This window comes from Cnephaeus nilssonii, assembly GCF_951640355.1.
Source record: "Cnephaeus nilssonii genome assembly, chromosome: 19".
NCBI classification, from domain to species: Eukaryota; Metazoa; Chordata; class Mammalia; order Chiroptera; family Vespertilionidae; genus Cnephaeus; species Cnephaeus nilssonii.
The window spans coordinates 24,186,009-24,205,669 of record NC_137090.1 but is presented as its reverse complement, the minus strand read 5'-3'; the positions used below and the strand labels follow the sequence as shown (position 1 = coordinate 24,205,669).

General features: G+C 40.5%; 2 protein-coding genes across 5 annotated transcripts in view; one reads left to right on the top strand and one right to left on the bottom strand.

The window, feature by feature from the left end:
• The window catches only part of TRIM37 (tripartite motif containing 37), a 160,086-nt gene that overhangs the window by 39,442 nt on the left and 100,983 nt on the right, over window positions 1-19,661 (bottom strand). The gene's annotated exons all lie outside the window — the stretch shown is intronic.
• The window catches only part of PPM1E (protein phosphatase, Mg2+/Mn2+ dependent 1E), a 119,284-nt gene that overhangs the window by 84,406 nt on the left and 15,217 nt on the right, over window positions 1-19,661 (top strand). The window contains exons 3-6 of the mRNA XM_079797020.1: window positions 3,448-3,647; window positions 11,755-11,943; window positions 14,506-14,649; window positions 14,873-14,966. Coding sequence (XP_079653146.1) covers window positions 3,448-3,647; window positions 11,755-11,943; window positions 14,506-14,649; window positions 14,873-14,966 — 627 coding nt within the window. The remainder of the gene's footprint in view (window positions 1-3,447; window positions 3,648-11,754; window positions 11,944-14,505; window positions 14,650-14,872; window positions 14,967-19,661) is intronic.

Here is a 19,661-nt window from a genome sequence, read left to right as displayed (position 1 = left end):
GAGGCTTGCCTGCGCCTTGGGCCAGCCCTGGGTGGCTGCGGGCCTGAGGGGACTGGGTGCTGCTGTCTTGTGGCTGTGGGCGCCGCCATCTTTGAGGGCGTGGCAGTCAATTAGCATATTCCCTCCTTATTGGCTGTGGTGCTGCCGTCTTTGAGAGCAGGGCAGTCAATTAGCATATTCCTTCCTTATTGGCTGTGGGCGCTGCCATCTTTGTGATGGTGTGAGGGTCAATTAGCGTACTCCCTTTTTTATTAGATAGGATTGTGTGAATGCATTTGAAAATCTGGATATTTTCTGGAAAAATACAAATTAACAAACTTTTTGTAAGAAGAAAGAGATTGAGAAGATTGTTAAGGAGCTAGTTATCTTCCCAAAAGAACAAAGAGTAGGTGATTCTCCAGGTGAACAATTTCAAACGATCAAAGACACATCATTCCAATGCTTTTGAAAATGAATTATTCGATTTCATAAAAATGAAAATTTTCACAGCATAACACTGATACCAAAACTTAGACAAGCTGTCTAGGACAAGATTTAAAAAAGAAAGGAGATCAATCTTAACAATCAATGTTAAATATATTAAGTAAAATATTGGTAACATTGAGTACAGCAGTTAATTATTTTGTTGAGTATTTTATCGAGAGCCTACCATATACTTAGCATTTTGCTGGCAAAAACAGCATGAACAAAACAAAAATATTGGGAACTCTGTTAGCATAATTTATATATTAACTAGAGGCCCGGTGCATGAAATTCGTGCGGGGGGGGGGGTGTCCCTCAGCCCAGCCTGCACCTTCTCCAATCTGGGAACCCTCAAGGGATGTCCAACTGCCTGTTTAGGGATTGGGCCTAAATGGGCAGTCGGACATCCCTCTCACAATCCAGGACTGCTGGCTCCCAACCGCTTGCCTGCCTGCCTGCCTGATTGCCCCTAACCACTTCTGCGTGCCAGCCTGATCATCCCCTAACCACTCTCCTGCCAGCCTGATCGACGCCTAACTGCTCCCCTGCTGGCCCGATTGCCCCTAACTGTCCTCCCCTGTAGGCCTGGTCACCCCCAACTGCCCTCCTCTGCCAGCCTGGTCACCCCTAACTGCCATCCCTTGACGGCCTATCATCCCTAACTGCCTTCCCCTGCTGGCCTGGTTGCCCCCAACTGCCCTCCCCTGCAGGCCCGGTCACCCCTAACTGCCCTCCTTTGCCAGCCTGGTCACCCCTAACTGCCCTCCCCTGCTGGCCATCTTGTGGCGGCCATCTTGTGTGTTGGAGTGATGGTCAATTTGCATATTACCTCTTTTATTATATAGGATAGGTCAAAAGAAAAAAACACACAAAATAATCTCTACCTGTGTTGTCCAGTGCAGTAGCTACTGACTGTATGCAGTTATTGAGTACTTGAAATACAGCTAATATGAACAAAATACTGAATTTTAAATTTTAAGTAGCCACAACTGCAGTTATAAAGATATTTTATTGAACAGTCCAGGTCTATAAAATAAGAGTAATATACAAATCAAAGAATGATATAATGGTTTATATTATTATCAGTTATTTGTTTCACTCAACTCTATTATACCTACAAGTTTCTGAATTCATTTATCGTTTTGCAATCCTCTGTTGTGATTGAGTCAAATGCATATCCAAACACATGTTTGGAGTGATACAAATAGGCAACTGCTGGCTGAAAGAGATGGTGTCTGGCAGCTGGTGCTTAAAAAAAAAGATTGGAGTTGCTTAAAACCATCAAAATATTGTTATTTCTTGGCCTCAGTTTCCCTTTTCTATACATCGCCTCAGATTTTACTTGTTCCTTTCAAATGTGCCCTTTATTTTCAGTTATATAAAAATGTCAAGGGGACAAAACCACAAAACATAGTTTACCACCCTGTATTATGTTAATGAGAAAAAAAGCAACAAAGCCTTGAGGTCAGTTCTAAACAGTCATTTAAAAAAGAAACTTGAATAAGAAAACAAGTAACTGTAGTCACAGATTTAGGCAATGTCTGGGCAAGAAATATAAAATGAGACTAAGTTCCCAGGCTGTTCTAAGAACACACAGTCTCTCTTCTTCGGGACTTGTATTGTAGATGGCAAGAGGCATTTACAGCCATTTCCCATCTGGCACACATTTTCTCAGACTGTCAAGCTATATGTGACTTAGTAAAGTAAAACAAAAATTTGAGAATTCTAAATTTTTTTTTTACCTGGGATATAAGAAGAACCTCAAATACTGGCCTGAGAAAACCTAATCTCCCCTTGGTTATTTCAATAACTGCAACTTGAGGAGAGGACAACTTGAATGGAGGTGATGTGAGACAATCTGGTCAATACCATTCAGTGTTGCTTAAAAGGCTTTCTTTCGTATCTGTCCATACACCGAGGGATGCAAATCAGTCTCAGAAATCAGCTAGTCAGCTCCACTTAATAGGTTGAGTAGTAGACTTAATAGTCTAGGAGTAGAGAATCCTCTGATTGTTATCTTTTTTTCTTTTCTATCCAGGGTTACACACATAGAATGTAAGTATTTTTTCTTTAGAGAAATAAAAAACTTTGTTAACCTATTGGCTAACCTATTTAAGCTATTGCCTAAAACTTTAAATAAATAACAAAAGACATCAACATCCCTAGCTGGTTTGGCTAGTGGTTAGTGTCAGCCTGAGGACAGAAGGTCTCTGATTCAATTCTGGTCAAGGGAGTAGGCTCCATTCCCAGCTGCAGGTCAGGGCGCATGTGGGACGCAGTCAATTGATGTGTCCCTTTCACATCAGTATTTCTCTTTCCCCCTCCCTTCCACTCTCTCTAAAAAAATCAGTGGGGGAGAAATTTCCTCGGATAAGGATTAACGAAACAAAACAAATCAACAAAAATAATTTATTTCAGAGCTATAATCAATTACAGGAGAGAAAACGGGGAACTGGAAAGAGGAAAAGAGGCTAGGAAGGGGAGACAGAGACAAATGGTAAGGTAAACTCTTCTGATCTCTGTAGTTTATAAATAAATAATGTTGCTCAGAATCCTTTCATGTTCTAATCAGCTGGATAGCCAATGTTCATATTTCAGTCACTCATCTAACCATAGGGGGCTTGGCCTTCCAGATGATAACAATGGCAGCCAACTGAGTGGGAAACAGTGCCCTGAACTAGATAGCAGTGTCCAGAGCACTTTGTGGGCTAGACGAAACCCAGCCATGGCCAAGACCCAGCCCTGAACAGAGGTTTCTCCTCAGGATATAAGATCATCCTAGTGGCAGCTGCTGGATGATTTTCTACTAGATAGGTTGTCATTTTCTCTTTTCAGAAGCAACACTTCATTTCTCTTGAGAAGAAGGAATTTCTTCTATTAAGGAGGAGCTTAACTGGTGTGACCTACTTCTGTCTTTACCAGTCAGGCAAGTGAAAAGCAGCTTTACAAGGCTCTTCATCGGGGGTTTCTGTGTTTCTTTCACAGAGATTGAGACAGTGAAATTGGCCCGTTCTGTCTTCAGCAAACTACATGAGATTTGCTGCAGCTGGGTGAAAGACTTCCCTCTCCGCAGGAGACCCCAGCTTTATTATGAGACATCAATCCATGCCATCAAAAACATGCGCAGGAAAATGGAGGACAAACATGTCTGCATTCCTGACTTTAATATGCTCTTCAACCTAGAGGTAAAGGGCACTTCTGAGGTCAATGAGATTTATAAAAACACTCTCATGGTTTTCTAACAGAACTCCTAATATACAGGGTGGGGCAAAAGTAGGTGTATAGCCTGGCTGGTGTGGCTCAGTGGTTTAGCATTGACCCATGAACCAAGAGTTTACTGGTTCCATTCCTATTCAGCCCACATGCCCAGGTTGCTGGCTTGATCCCCAGTAGAGGGCATGCAGTAGGCAGCCAATTGAAGTTTCTCTCTCATCCGTGTTTCTCTCTATCCCTTTCCTTTCCCCTCTCTCTAAAATCAATCAATCAATAAACAGCAATTAATTTTAAAAAGTGGGTTTACAGTTGTGAGTTCAGGAGTTTATTCTTTTTAAAAAAATATATTTTAAAAAATTGATTTCAGAGAGGAAGGAAGAGAGAAAGAGAAACATCAATGATGAGAAAGAATCATTGATCAGCTGCCACTTGCATGCCACCTACTAGGGATAGAGCCTGCAACTCGGGCATGTGCCCTGACCAGGAATTAAACCGGTGACCTCTTGGTTCATAGGTCTATGCTCAACCGGCTGGGTGGGAGTTTATTGTTGTATTATTATTTATTAACTACTATATTATTTTCCATACAAGCAACTGTAAACCTACCCTGTACTTCTGATAGTATCTGATATGTCTGAATAGGATTAAAGGCAAAGTGGCACAAATTTACTTGCATTAGACAATAGAAAGGGAATTAGGGGAGAAACCAAGATGGCGGCATAGGTAAACACCTGAACTGCTGCCTCGCACAATTTCAAAACTACAACTGAAAGACAAAACGGACATCATCCAGAACCACAGGAAGGCTGGCTGAGTTGAAATTCTACAAATAGAAGGAAAGAGAAAAGCACACTGAGACTCAGAGGAGCTGTGGAAGACAAAGGTATGGAGGCACGTGCACAGAGAGGCAACTGAGTATGCGGCTGGCTTTCTCAATCGGGAGGGAGACAAAAGCTCCCAACTGATCTGAACTCCAGTTCTGGGTGAGACTCTGGGAACTCAGACTCATACGGGGAGAAACTGGTCTGGCAGCGGGCAAAACTCGAGGGCGGCTTTCCCTCAGAGGTGCTTGCAGTGATTACCGCGGGACACTGAGACCCAGGAGCCTCTTAGGGCAGGGCTGACGGGAAGCCATTGCTGTTTGCTCCGCCCTGAGACTCTACCCCATCCAAGCTGAGTGCAGAGGCTTTTGCATATGAGTGGCCTGATCCTTTGAATTCTAAACTTGCCTAACAAACTGCAGCTAAGTCAGTGAGACCCAGAACATCCAAAAGAAGGCCCAAGGCCCCGCAGCAGCTTGCACTGCTTCACAGCTGGGCCTCATCTGGGCACCTCCAAAACTCAAAGAAGTGGAATCTGCAGATCTATCCATACCTCCTGCTGGGTGGCCTAAGGCAGAGGCTAAATTAGCACCTCCTTGGAGATCCAAGAGCCAGTGTACCCAGGGGTCAGAGTAGGACCATCCAGATTACAACTCCTCAGATCCATAAGGGTCACACTCAGGGGGCAGATCCGTGAGCACCAAAGCCCCACTGAAGCAAGTCTTGTCTCATAGGGTGTCTCCAGCACAGAAGTTCTCCCAGCATAGACACAGCTGATCCTCACAGCCAGTTGGCCTGGAGGTCAATTCCTCCCAGTGATACCAACAACAATCAAGGCTTAACTACAACAAGACTGTGCACACAGCCCACAAAGGGGTGCACCAAGAGTGTCCACCTCAGGTAACTGGGTAGGCTGAGCCACTGGGCCCTATAGGACACCTAGCACACAAAGCCACTCTATCAACTCAGGGAAGCAGCCATAATGCAGAGACAAAGGAACAGGTCACAAATGAAAGAAATGGAGGAAAGCAAATGACTGGATATAGAGTTCAAAACCACGGTTATAAGTTTTTTCAAGAATTTTCTAGAAAAGGCTGATAAATTTAGTGAGACCCTTGAGGATATGAAAAAGGACCAAGTAGAAATTAAGCATACACTGACTGAAATAAAAAATAATACACAGAGATCCAACAGCAGACTAGAGGATCGCAAGAATCAAGTCAAAGATTTGCAATACGAAGAAGCAAAAAATCACCCAACGGGTAAAGAAAAAAGAAAAAAAGAATCCAAAAATATGAAGATATTGTAAGGAGCCTCTGGGACAACTTCAAGCGTACCAACATCCGAATTATGGGGGTGCCAGAAGAAGAGAGAGCAAGGTACTGAAAACCTATTTGAAGAAATAATGACAGAAAACTTCCCCCACCTGGTGAAAGAAATAGACTTACAAGTCCAGGAAGCGCACAGAACCCCAAACAAGAGGAATCCAAAGAGGACCACACCAAGACACATCATAATTAAAATGCCAAGAGCAACAGACAAAGAGAGAATATTAAAAGCAGCAAGAGAAAAACAGTTAATTACCTACAAGGGAGCACCCATACGATTGTCAGCTGATTTCTCAACAGAAACTATGCAGGCCAGACAGGAGTGGCAAGAAATATTCAAAGTGATGAATAGCAAGAACCTACAACCAAGATTACTCTACCCAGCAAAGCTATCATTTAGAATTGAAGGTCAGATAAAGAGCTTCACAGATAAGAAAAAGCTAAAGGAGTTCATCACTGCCAAATCAGTATTATATGAAATGCTGAAAGGTATTCTTTAAGAGGAAGAAGAAGCAAAAGGTCAAGATAAAAATTATGAACAACAAATACATATCTATCAACAAGTGAATCTAAAAATCAAGTGAATAAAAAATCTGATAAAGAGAAGAAACTGGTGAATATAATAGAATCAGGAGCATAGAAAGGGAGTGGACTGATAATCCTGGGGGAGAAAGGGGTGTGGGGGGTGCAGGAAGAGATTGGACAAAAATCGTACACCTATGGGTGAGAATGGGGCGGGGGGAGGGGGTAAGGGCAAAGGGTGGGGTGGGAACCAGATGGAGGGGAGCTATGGGGGGAAAAAAGAGGAACAATTGTAATTTGAACAATAAAGATTTATTTTTTTAAAAAGAAAGGGAATTATTTTATTTTGAATAGGTAATGCATTCACATGGTTTAGAGTAGAAAAAATAAAATCTCTCTTATTTTTGTCTCTCTAACACTCAGTTCCCTTCCATGAAGGCAAGGGAACTAGCAGTTTCTTGTGTAACTTTCCAGAGCTATTCTATAGACATACAAGTAAAAAAAACAAACTGTTATATCACTATAAAGCTGTGTGTTTTTCTTTAAGGAAACTATTTTCATAGTATAATCAAGTGGTATTTATTAAGTTCCACATTATGTTGCTGAAGCGCAACACAAAACACAAACATAAAGGAATGAAGTTGAGACTGAGACCGTTTACTGATTTCATGTGGTTTTCTTTTTTAAATCTTGGTTTCTGATAGAAAGTAGCTGGAATTACATTTCCTGAATCTGTGACTGACAAATTGGATCATATGAGCCTTGTCAACTTAATAACCATGTTCTTGTCATATTCCTCTTCTCTTTCTATTAAGTGTATTTTGTTAATGCAAACAGAGGCAGGTTTGTTTTCTTTGCCTGTCACTTAACTCTTTCCTTAAGTCCATAACTTAGAAATTACAATGTAGTCATTTCTACAAAGCACAATATTTCCTTTATTTAGCAGTTAAATTTAAGCTGACTGTCAGGGTCTGATAAGCAGTGATGGTGGGTTAGTAACTGGTGCTTATATTACAAGATAGATGAAGTCATATATTTTTTTAAAAAAAATATTTTATTTATTTTTTACAGAGAGGAAGGGAGAGGGATAGAGAGCTAGAAACAGCTATGAGAGAGAAACATCGATCAGCTGCCTCCTGCACACCCCCTACTGGGGATGTGCCTGCAACCAAGGTACATGCCCTTGACCGGAATCGAACCTGGGACCCTTCAGTCCGCAGGCTGACGCTCTATCCACTGAGCCAAACCGGTTTCGGCTGAAGTGATACCTTTATTTCCAAATGTTACCATGTCCATGCAAATATAACCCAAAGGATGTTTTGTTTGACAGAACTCTTTTATAAAACATTGTCAATAATAAGAAATTGGAAATGATCTAAATTATTACATATAGGGAATGATAACTATGATATGTTCATAAAATGTATAGTACACATATATTTAAAGTTATGTCTTTGAGAATACTTAATGACATGTGGGAAATGCAGGATACAAAATTCAATGTATAGTATGATCCTAATTTTATTGAAAAATGTATATATATGTAAAAGACTGGTTATCTGTGGATGGTGGGATTATAGATATTTACTTCTTTACACTTCTTTATCAGGCCAAAAAAATGTACACCATCTTTATAATAGAGAAAAAACTCAATATTTTTTTAAATTTAAGAAGCTATACTAATTATTTAAGAAATCCATTACACTTCTCCCGTTTCTTCTGATGCTATCTATACTAAGAATCTCTCCACAGATCTCACATTGTTTAGTTGCAGTCTCATGTCCCAATTAAGGAATTATTGCCTCCTCTCTATGATAATCCCACAGCAGCTCATTCATCATTTAAAAACTGCTTATATATGCTGTTTTTCTATTTTACCCTTATCCTACCAATTGAGTTGTATAAAAATGAGTACTACTCTTCAGTACAGGTAGAAATCTTATGTCAGGACTGTTTCTCTAGATTGAACGATTTAGTCAGTTAACCTTGCAGGTGGTGTTCATTAGACTGCTAAGTTAACTAGCATGTAATGTCTGTAGTAGGTACAGACTTAATATTTGGGTATAATCATTACTTTCTGGACATTTACAGCTGATACTTATATAAATGTAGTATACTTTTTTTTAATAATAAATCTTTATTGTTCAGATTATTACAGGTGTTCCTTTTTTTCCCCTCACCCCATAGCTCCCCTCCACCTGATTCCCCACCCCACCCCATACCCTTACCCCCCTGCCACTGTCTTCATCCATAGGTGTAAGATTTTTGTCCAATCTCTTCCTGCACCCCGCAGATCCCCTACCCCCTTTGAATTGTCTATCGCCTCCCTTTCTATGCCCCTGATTCTATTATATTCACCAGTCCATTCTGTTCTTCAGATTTTTTTATTCACTTGATTTTTAGATTCACTTGGTAGGTATGTATTTGGTGTCTTTTTTTTTGTTTATAATTTTTACCTTTACCTTTTTTTTTCTTCTTCCTCTTCTTAAAGAATACCCTTCAGCATTTCATGTAATCCTGGTTTGGTGGTGATGAACTCCTTTAGCTTTTTCTTATCTATGAAGCTCTTAGTCTGACCTTCAATTCTGAATGATAGCTTTGCTGGGTAGAGTAATCTTGGTTGTAGGTTCTTGCTGTTCATCACTTTGAATATTTCTTGCCACTCCTGTCTGGCCTGCATAGTTTCTGTTGAGAAATCAGCTGACAGTCGTATGGGTACTCCCTTGTAGGTAACTAACTGTTTTTCTCTTGCTGCTTTCAAGATTCTCTCTTTGTCTTTTGCCCTTGGCATTTTAATTATGATGTGTCTTGGTGTGGTCCTCTTTGGATTCCTCTTGTTTGGGGTTCTGTGCGCTTCCTGGACTTGTAAGTCTATTTCTTTCACCAGGTGGGGGAAGTTTTCTGTCATTATTTCTTCAAATAGGTTTTCAGTATCTTGCTCTCTTCTTCTGGCACCCCAAAAATTCGGATGTTGGTACGCTTAAAGCCGTCCCAGAGGCTCCTTACACTATCCTCACACTTTTGGATTCTTCTTACTTTCCACCTCTCTGGTTGGGTGTTTTTTGCTTCCTCATGTTCCAGATCTTTGGTTTGACTCTTGGGGTACAGTGATCTACAGTTGAGTTTCTGTATATTCTTTATTTCAGACAGTGTATGCATAATTTCTGACTGGTCCTTTTCCATTATTTTGGTATTCTCATTAAGGTCCTTGAAGGTCTCTTCAAGTTTCTCAGCGGTTTTTAGAAGATTCTTGAGTAACCTTATAAATGTGGTTCTGAACACTGTGTCGTCCATTAGTTTACTTTCCTCCATCTCTTCTATTCGTGACCTGCTTCGGTGTCTCCACATTTTGGCTGCCTTCCCTGTGTTGATGGAGTGGCTTTGTTTGGTCAGTGACCTATAGGGGCCGGTAGCTCAGCTTCCCCAATCTCCCTAGGTGGTTGCTCTTGGTATCCCCCTTTGTGGGCTGAATGCAAAGTCTTAGTGTTGTTAAGCCTTGATTGCGTTGGTACACTGGGAGGATTTGACCTCCAGGCCAATTGGCCATGAGGATCAGCTGTATCTATGACGGGAGACAGCCTTATTCAACTAGACTTGCAAAATTGTAAAAGCCTCTGTGCTCAGCTTGGATGGGGCCGAGTTTCAGGGTGGAGCCTACAGCCTTGGCTTCCCGTCAGCCCCGCCCTATGAGGTTCCTGGGTCTCAGTGTCCCTCAGTGTCCCTCTGTACTCCCTGCAAGCACCTCTGAGAGAAAGGCGCCCTGGAGTTTCACCCGCTGCCAAACAGTCTAGTCTCTCCCCCAATGAATCTGGATTCCCAGATTCTCGCCCGGAACTGGGTTTCAGTGCAGTCAGAACTGGGGCTCAGCGCCGTCCAGAGCTTTTGTCACCTTCCCACTAGGGCAACTCAGCAGCACAGTCAACAGTCCGTCCTCTGCGCGCATTCACGTGCGCGCATCTGGAGCTCTGCCTTTCGCCGTTCCCCTGAGTTTCCGCCTTACAGCCCAGATTCCCCCAGTATGAGCCTGGCTCCCCAGGGTCTCGCCCGGAACTGGGGTTCAGCGCATTCTGGAGCTTTTAATCTCCTTCCCGCTAGAGAACGCCAGCCAGGCACTCAGCCGCCTCGTCCTCTCCGGCTCCGACCTCCCTGCACGCGCCCATGTCTCTGCCCATGTCTCTGTACCTCAGGCTTGTATGGCTCCTCTGGTTTTCCTTGTGGTTTTCTCTTTCCTTCTAGTTGTGGGCGTTTCAGTCAGCCAGCTTTCCTGTGGTTCTGGATGATGTCCGTTTTGACTTTTAGTTGTATTTTTGAAATTGTTGTGCGAGGCTGCAGATTAGGTGTTTACCTATGCCGCCATCTTGGTTTCTCCTCTAGTATACTCTTTAAAAGAACTTTTGCAAAGTACAAATATACCTGTTGTTTTAGTAGTCCTTCCAAATCCCCATGAGATAGCAACTCACCCCTACCTAACAGATGGGAAAACAAGCACAAAAAATATTGTTTACTTTGGATATTTGTTTGAATGACAGGACCTAGACTCATCCAAGCTTCTAGAGCTCATGGAATGCCAAAAACTTACAAATGAAAATCATTAAATGCTGTTGTCTAAAGACAGTCCAGGACTGTCTTAGAGAGTTCAGTGAGTTATGTATCTCCTAAGCAAGGTAGATCTGAGATTTAAATACTTGAGTTGAAGAAGCAAATTACTTAATGGTTTAAATGTAATCTTGTGACTAGGCTTCCTTTGGCAGGACAAAGCACAGGTTTGGAAGCCCTCCCTCTGGCAGTTGTTGGGGGAGGAGGGGCGTGGGAAGCTGAATCCTCGAATAGGGGACAAGGAAGTGTTAAGTGCATTTGAACATCTGTGCGGTTCAAGTTTTGCCAACCAGTTTAGACTGGTTGAAGATTCAATGTGACTATGAATGACTTATGAGAGAGATATTATAGTTTAAAAGTATGTGTATGCTTTCATTATCTCTGTATTTTAAACAACCTAACATAATTGGACTTGTGCTGGAAGGCCAATTATTTCCTATTGTTCTTAGTTTCTAATTTTATGATTAAAAGGCTTTTCTTTTTGGAAAAAATCACTCAATCCAGAACAGTTTTTGTTCAGTCCCTCCTCATTACCTTCTTTTTCCTCCCTCTCCCCTCAAAATTGTAATAGCAATTTTGAAGCAAATACATGTGGGTGGTTTCCATGGTGCAAGACAACTTTCACAGAGAGAGGGCACTTCAGCCAGAGCTAATTGGGCATGATGTGTTCCAGCATTCTGGTATAAACACATATGCCCTAGTATTGCAGGTGTTTTAGCAGTTGATCAGGCATATCAGAAAAGGGAAACACTTAATCTCATTAATCTGGGCAACAGTACAGGGGGCCACTATTTGTGTGTTTCTATTGACAGGACCAGGAAGAACAAGCTTACTTTGCAGTGTTTGATGGCCACGGAGGAGTAGATGCTGCCATTTATGCCTCCATTCACCTGCACGTTAACTTGGTACGCCAGGAGATGTTCCCCCATGATCCTGCTGAAGCCTTGTGCCGGGCCTTTCGGGTCACTGATGAACGGTTTGTACAGAAAGCAGCCAGGGAGGTATGCCTTTTCCTCATAAATTCTTGTCATGACTGCACTGGCTGAGCTCAACTGATCTGTGGTTAAAGGGCTATTTGTATTTTCCCTTTTGTGGCAGGCATTAAAGTTCTCTTCCAAACTGTTCTTGACCCACAGTATTGGATTCTGTTGTAGTTCTAATTCTCTCTTCGGAAGAGTTTTAGTGGGGTGCTATGATGTACAGTATAGAAACTCCCAAGCTGTAATTTTCTACAAAGGCACTCCATTGCTGGATCTGGCAGATGAGTTTTGTCTTTCATACTCACTATTACCTGTCAGGTTCACATGAGGACCATCTCTCTAAGCTGACTTTTGCTGATAAAATCTGGAAATGGAGATTAAAACAATGGTCTAAAAAAGAAACCAAAGCTGGGATTACTCCCATGCATTTAGTTCTAAATGGGTTGGCAGTGTTTTGCTGTGTATCTGTTGAGGGAAAATTTGCTTGGAGACAGTGAATCCTTAGATAATCCTTGAACTGATTCTCTTAACAGGAAGAAAAGTCAGAGCTCATGTCCTAATTTCTTAAGGTTAATCAGATAAGGTTTTTACTCTGAATAAATGACAGGGGCTCTATATTAAGATTTAAAAGTAAAAAATTTAATTACCAGTCTGGGTATTGGTACATAATTAACTATGGTATTCTACATTCATTTCTAACTGGGGCCCAATAGAAAGAGAATAATTTTTAATGTAATTATACTATTATATGACCTAAACATTAACTCTTCAAAACGGCTGAAGAGAACAGGGTAGTCATTTTAATCCATTTCTTTGATCTCACAGTTTGCTATACAGCAGTAGTGTGGCTTAGAATTAATGAAATAATAACTGTTTGTTATTAGGCAAGAGAAATAGTCTGTATTTCCCACGTATACCCCAGGTTTAGATTAATAGGTAAATCCACCATCAGCAACCACTAAAGTCTACATATAGAGATGTGGGGCTAGAAAACAAGAAACAGTGTCGACCTCAGACCTTCCCAATCTCTTGAGTGCTGGCACTGTCCAGCTGTTTGTCATTCTGAGGACAAACCCGGCCCCTGAGAGGTGATCTGTAATCACCATTGTGAAGCTAAGAGAATCACTTGCCTTTCTCATCCTCTGTTCTATCCCTTTTCCTCTGTGTACTCAAAAGTATGACTTTTTTCCTGACCAAGTTCACTTTATTTGCTTTGCCAGTGACCCTAATTTATCTCAGTCCTGCCAATAGTTCTCTTGAGTAATTTAGGTTTGTCTCAACAAACAGTTAAGTTTTCTCCTTGTGCTTCCATGTGCTGCTAACTGCTGGGAAGAAAGCAGCTATTCCTGTTGCGAAGCAGCCCTGCCTCCTGTTCTCTCCAGGGCATATGCACTGCAATGTCTTTATCATGTGTTCCAGGGGGCTGAGTTTTTGAACAGTCTGTGTGGGAAGACATTTTATTGGTGGGTGAGGATTTATAACAGACTATCCCTATATAGGGAAAAGGAGTTGTTTTTCTCATTGGCTACAAGGGGCCTTTTACCACCCATGACGCACTGGTTCTAATTTAGGACAAGTTCTTAATAACAGAAAGTCATGCTCATTTGGTGGTGACTCATGTCAAATGGAGATGTCATATTAGTATAGTAGTATCAAGAGCATTAAGTAAAGTGATACTGAGCTATTGCAGTGAAATTCCAGGCTGTTAGTTCTTTATGCAATGTTCCAAAAGCAAGTTTACAAAGTTCATTTCTAAAATCATTTGTTTTAAAGTATACTAGTAAGCATCTTAGCACTAACTCCAGGGAATGTATGTTATCTTTTGGCTCCTATCTTACTATCCAGAGTATGGGAGCATTTGTGTAGCAGTCAGATGCTTTACATGTTATTTTGTAAAGTGAGGACTCTCCCCAAACATACAGTTTGTCAGTAACAAAACAGAGACCACAATATGATAATCTTTACTCTTAGAGTTGTTGTAGTGGATTCAGCACTGGACTAGCAGGAAAAAGAATTTCATTTCTCTTATGTGTACTAATCAGTTACCTGCCCTTGGACAAGTCACATAACCTATCATCGTTTTCTTACCTGTATATAAAATGGAATTAATAATTATCCCTGCCTTGCATATCACAGATAAATGGATCTATATGTGTGCACATTTAAGTATATACATGCATATCAAAATAAGAAATTCAAATTTAAAAATAGAAATTGCTATTTATTTGTGAAATCAATCTATTAACCCTTTGCACTCGCTTGCTTTTTTCTCGATTCCTTTATTCTAATGCTAACCGTGTCGAGTCATACTCGACATCCGAGTGCAAAAGGTTAATAATCTAGCTCCCAACTGAAAGGTCTGAATCAATTATAAATTGCTTCTCAATGAGGATGATATCTACTTAAATTTTATTGTTGACAGTACTATGGGAGATGCTCCCTTTTTGCCCCCCTCCACCCAGCCTGCACCCCACTCCAGGCCTTCCCCATTATATTGTCTGTCAATGGGTTTTGCATATATGTTCTTAGAATTTGATATCTATTTATTTTTACTGACTCTAGTTTTATTTAAACTATTTTCAGAGCTTAAGATGTGGGACCACAGGAGTGGTGACTTTTATCAGAGGCAACATGCTACATGTAGCCTGGGTGGGTGATTCCCAGGTTATGCTTGTGAGAAAGGGCCAAGCTGTTGAACTAATGAAGCCACACAAACCAGACAGAGAAGTAAGTATGGTCTGTTCCACAAAGGCAATTTTCTGGTTATTAATTAAGATTCTCTTAATAACATAATTATCACCATCATCTCAGCATCCATGCCCACCTTCCACAGGAGAAATAAAGAGAAACTTTCCAGAAAGCTGATGAATATATCTGTTGTTTACTGTTAAGGTAGATGAATAAATCCTGAATCTAGTTATATGCTTCTTTTCATTGCATTGCTGTTTAGGATGAAAAGCAGCGAATTGAGGCCCTGGGAGGTTGTGTAGTCTGGTTTGGTGCCTGGCGAGTGAATGGAAGTCTGTCGGTCTCCAGAGCTATTGGTAGGAAAAACCAATTAATTTGTTTCTCTAAACTGTCCTCTTTGGCTCATTGTCTTATGTTAACTCTGATACAACAAGAAACCAGAGATGTTAATTTATATTATCAGTGTACTTTTTATTATTTAAAATAGCAGTTGGATGGTGGCTCTGTAAATTATTTAATTAACCTATTTATTTATATGCTTAAATTCCATTATTAAAAGGGAACTGTATTAAGAAACGTAGAATTTACTAGTTTCTATCTCCCCTTATTTTTTTTTAAAAGGAAGTCTTTAATCTTTGGTACACAAATCCACACAATCCTCATTTCATTTCATTTTAGGTCATATTTAGTTTAAATAAATATTTTCCAGAAAATGGAAACCTCCCCCCATATTTTACCTTTATGTCATTCATTATGAATTTTTAAATGACTAAACAACAGAGAACAAATTCATGGGGAAAACATTGTGCTTTTTAGATGAAAATAATCTTCTATATGAGTCTAATAATTTGCCAGATAACTCTGGAGTTTCAAAGAATCTGCTCCCTAGGACCTAAATTCTTCAAAAGAAGGGTAAGTCAACAAAACTGTTTAAAACTTAGACGTAAACAGCTAAATTGATTGGACAAAATTCAAGAGTATAAGTTCAGAAAATTGAGTTATAGTCTACTTTCTGTCTTTGTTTCACTTTGGCGCCTGAGTTCATTTTAGGTTTCATGCCTTAGCTTTATTTTCTGTTGTTTTTAAAGAATCAATCATTGTGAGTGCCTATATGGGTGATACGCATATATGCATATATACTGTAGTTCTCAGTCACAGTTTCCTAAAGAAATGAGGTAATCTGACATAGGGATAACATGGATTAATGGAATTTACCTCTAATCCCCAACTTTGGCTTATCATTACCAAAAATCTCAAAGGACTGATTCAGTTTCACCACGGATGTGAGTTGTTCCTCCCACTCTTTGGAAAGGTACTGGCAAGCTGTGAAGTGGCCCAAATGTGGGTAGCAGAAGGCTGAGAGAGAAAGAAAAATTCTGCAAATATCTCCTAAAAAAGTGAAAGTTGGCTTTATCTTATGACCGAGGGAGTTATTAGGAACTCTGGAATAAGGCCAAATAGGGAAAATTTCCCATTTCTGAAACATTCTATATAGAATTATTTTTTGACAATTCCAACCAAAGACCTCTTCCTCTTGATCGTCCCATCTTTGTCAGTGTTTGAGAGCTATCTTTACTGCTGTTATAGAACCAGCTTTACTAGGGAGATACTTGACTTTTCTTGTTTCTAAAAATGTAACACATGGGGAAACTAAAGCAGGGGAAGAATGTCCTTGACTAAGTGACAGTCTAGGACAGAATAAGCCGACTTGACAGAGGAAGTGACTTTTGTGTTGGGCATGGAGGATAGTATTCAGGGAGGAAATCCCAGGTACAGGGGGATGTAAATACATGGGCGTCTGAAAGAGCGTTGTGTGTTAGGAACAGAGGCTGGGGCAGAGGTGGAAGTGCTGGTGCTAAGTTGTGAAGGGGCTAAGTAGTCTGGGCTTTACCAGGTGATAAGCAGAAGGGCCCACATGATCAGTTTGTAGTTACGTTTGTAATGATGGTTTGTAAGACAGACAGAGTAGAAAGCCTAGATGAATGATTATTCAGGAAGCTGTTGATACACTTTTACAGAGATGAGGCAGCTAAAAAGGGATACAGAGGGTATAAATTGATGGGACAGAAATGACAGTTTGTGGGGGAAGAGGAAAGCTAACTTCCAGGCTTCTGACTTGTGTGACTGAGAAGATAAAGCATTTGTAATAAAGCAGCAGCAATTTGGTGGGTGGGGAGGAGGGCAGATGAGTTCATTTTGGATATATTTTATATTCTATGTACCTGTGGTATGTTTTGGAAAAGATAATTTATATGCAGCTGGAAATACAGATCTGGAGCTTAGCAGAGTTCTGAATTGAATATAGAGATTTGGGAACTCATCCCATTTTGGCAATAATATTAGCAACCTCTGAAGTAACATATACATTAGTTGAAACTATGGGTATGGATGACATTGCCCAAGAAAAATGTGTAGTATGGAAAGGGAAAGCCTCATTCCTTAAGGTAGAATAACATAATGAAGTCAGCTCTCTGGGTTTGTATCTTGGATATGCCACGTTACAAGCTGTGCATCTTGGGAAGTTTATTTCTCTGTTTCTATTTGTTCTTTGTAAAGTGTGAACAGTAACAGTACCTAAGTCCGTGGTCGGCAAACTGCGGCTCGTGAGCCACATGCGGCTCTTTGGTCCCTTGAGTGTGGCTTTTCCACAAAATATCACGGCCTGGGCGAGTCTGTTTTGAAGAAGTGGAGTTAGAAGAAGTTTAAAAAATTTGGCTCTCAAAAGAAATTTCAATCGTTGTACTGTTGATATTTGGCTCTATTGACTAATGAGTTTGCCGACCACTGACCTAAGTCATGAAGTTTTTGTATTAAATAGCACAATACATGCACCACACTCAAGAGTTCTGTATGTCACAGTCTTAAACAGTGATTGTTAGTGCTATTTTTATTTAAGATTCTAAAATTTAGAGAGAGAGAGCAAGAGAAACATCGATGTGAGAAACAATTGGCTACCTCCTGCACGCCCCCAACCAGGGACCGGCCGCACCCCAGGGACGTGCTCCAACTGGCAACTCTTTGGTGCACAGGAAGATGCCCAACAACTGAGCCACACAGGCCAGGGCTGTTAGTACAATTATTATTTTTTAAAACATATTTTTATTGATTTCAGAGAAGGGAGAGGCAGATAAAAACATCAATGATGAGAAAGAATCATTGATTGGCTGCCTCCTGCACACCTCCTACTGTGGACTGAGCCTGCAACCTGGGCATGTGCCCTGACCGAGAATCACACAGTGACCTGACAATCAACCACTGAGCCATGCCAGCTGTGCTACTAGTATAATTGTTAAGTGAAGGAGCTAGTGAAGAAAATAAAGAGGGGATCAGAGTTTTAGAAGCGGGGTATCTCAGACGCTAGGGGAAGAGGGTTTCTTAGGAGAAAGTAGTGAATAGGGTCAAGTGCTGCAGAGGTCAAGTGAGAAGTGGGTTAAAAAAAAAAAAAAAAAGACCTGGAATTTTGAAAATAGGGAATACAGCAGTTCCTTGCATAATGTTCTGTTCATTATCATTTTGTTATAACGTAATGAGATGCTGTACGAACTTGCTCTTGTTTGTATTAATTAGCCTAAGGTAAAACTGGTTTCCTTTTATCATTTCATTTAGTCACAGAAACTTATAGATGACATTAAATGAAGGCTTACTATGATTGGTAACATCTGAGATAAATGTGTTCGATCAGTAGGCACAGAAACCAGAAAACAATCAGGTGAGGGAAAATGAGCGATAACATGAAGGAGCATGTACAGATTTGGTTTCTTGGACAGTATGGTGGTGAAGGGAGACAGTGTGGTGAAGAGGGAAAAGCTGATTTGGAAAAGGGTTGCTTTCATTGTTTTGTTTTTTTGAGATTTTAGATCAGACCCTGTTTATACAATTAAGGTAGAGAACCAGTAGAAGAGAAATTGAACAGGAGAGAGAGAAGCCAGGGTCCAAGAGCACAGGTTAGCTTTGAGAAGGGAAAGGACACCTTTTACTCTGAGAAATGGTAACTGATATGGGTGAATCTCTACACAAGTCAGAAGAAAGAAGAAATGGTGGAGAGAAACTGAGGAAACTCAGGATTGATAAACTTAAATTTTCTTGAAGTAGGAAATTAGGCCATCTACCCAAATCCAGTAGTTTAATTGGAAGAGGGAGTTGAAAAATGAGAGATTTAGAAAGCTCATGGCATAAAATAGAGGGTTAAATGGGGACAAGAAAAAGGATTCCTAAGCAGAGTTCAGCTCTACTTAGGAAAAAATGACTCTTAAAGCTTTGAAAATTAAAAGCTTTAAAGCCCTTCAAATGTATGATCCAAAGTTGACTGAAGCACGATATTTCCTAGCATATGGAGAGAGGATGTTGAAGACAAAAGGATGTTGCCATTTCTACCATGAAATGGATAATCATGCCCTCCTACCAAATTTGGGGGCGAAATGTCATGAATTTGACATCCAACAGTAGAGCAGGTGAAAAGCCAGAATTCTGGCAGCATTTCTTTTGCAAATCTTCGTATGTTCTGTTCTAAACTAACAGTTGCAGTAGCCTTTCACTTGACACACTAAAACAAGATTTTGGGAACAGCATGACTCAGATCACATTTATTTTTAGAGCTGGAATTCAGAAAATAATAATGATAACAATACAGTGAGGTGAAGTAGCAGAGGGGGAACTTTGTGAAGTAGATTTGTGGAGGACACTGAACTCCATGATTGGAAATTTTAACTAGCGTTTACAAACTAGCTAATTAAAAGACATCATAGTATAGAAGTGAAATTGACTAAATCAAAACCATGCTTGAGGAAGACGGTTCTGGCTACTGTATGAAAAAGATAGTTTCTTACCTTGTAGATAAACTAACGCAGGTAAATATATTCAGTATTTGTTTTTTAGGGTATCCCTTTCAAAATGCTGGGTGGGGCATGTGGCCCACTGTTGATGCTAGCCAAGTTCTCCATAGGGTTCCTATTCAGCTTTCTGGGTCTACTTGAGGATTAAAAAGGAATGTGAAATATTGGGGGGAACCTATATCAGATACCAGAAACAGTGACAATGTAGCCAGATAACTT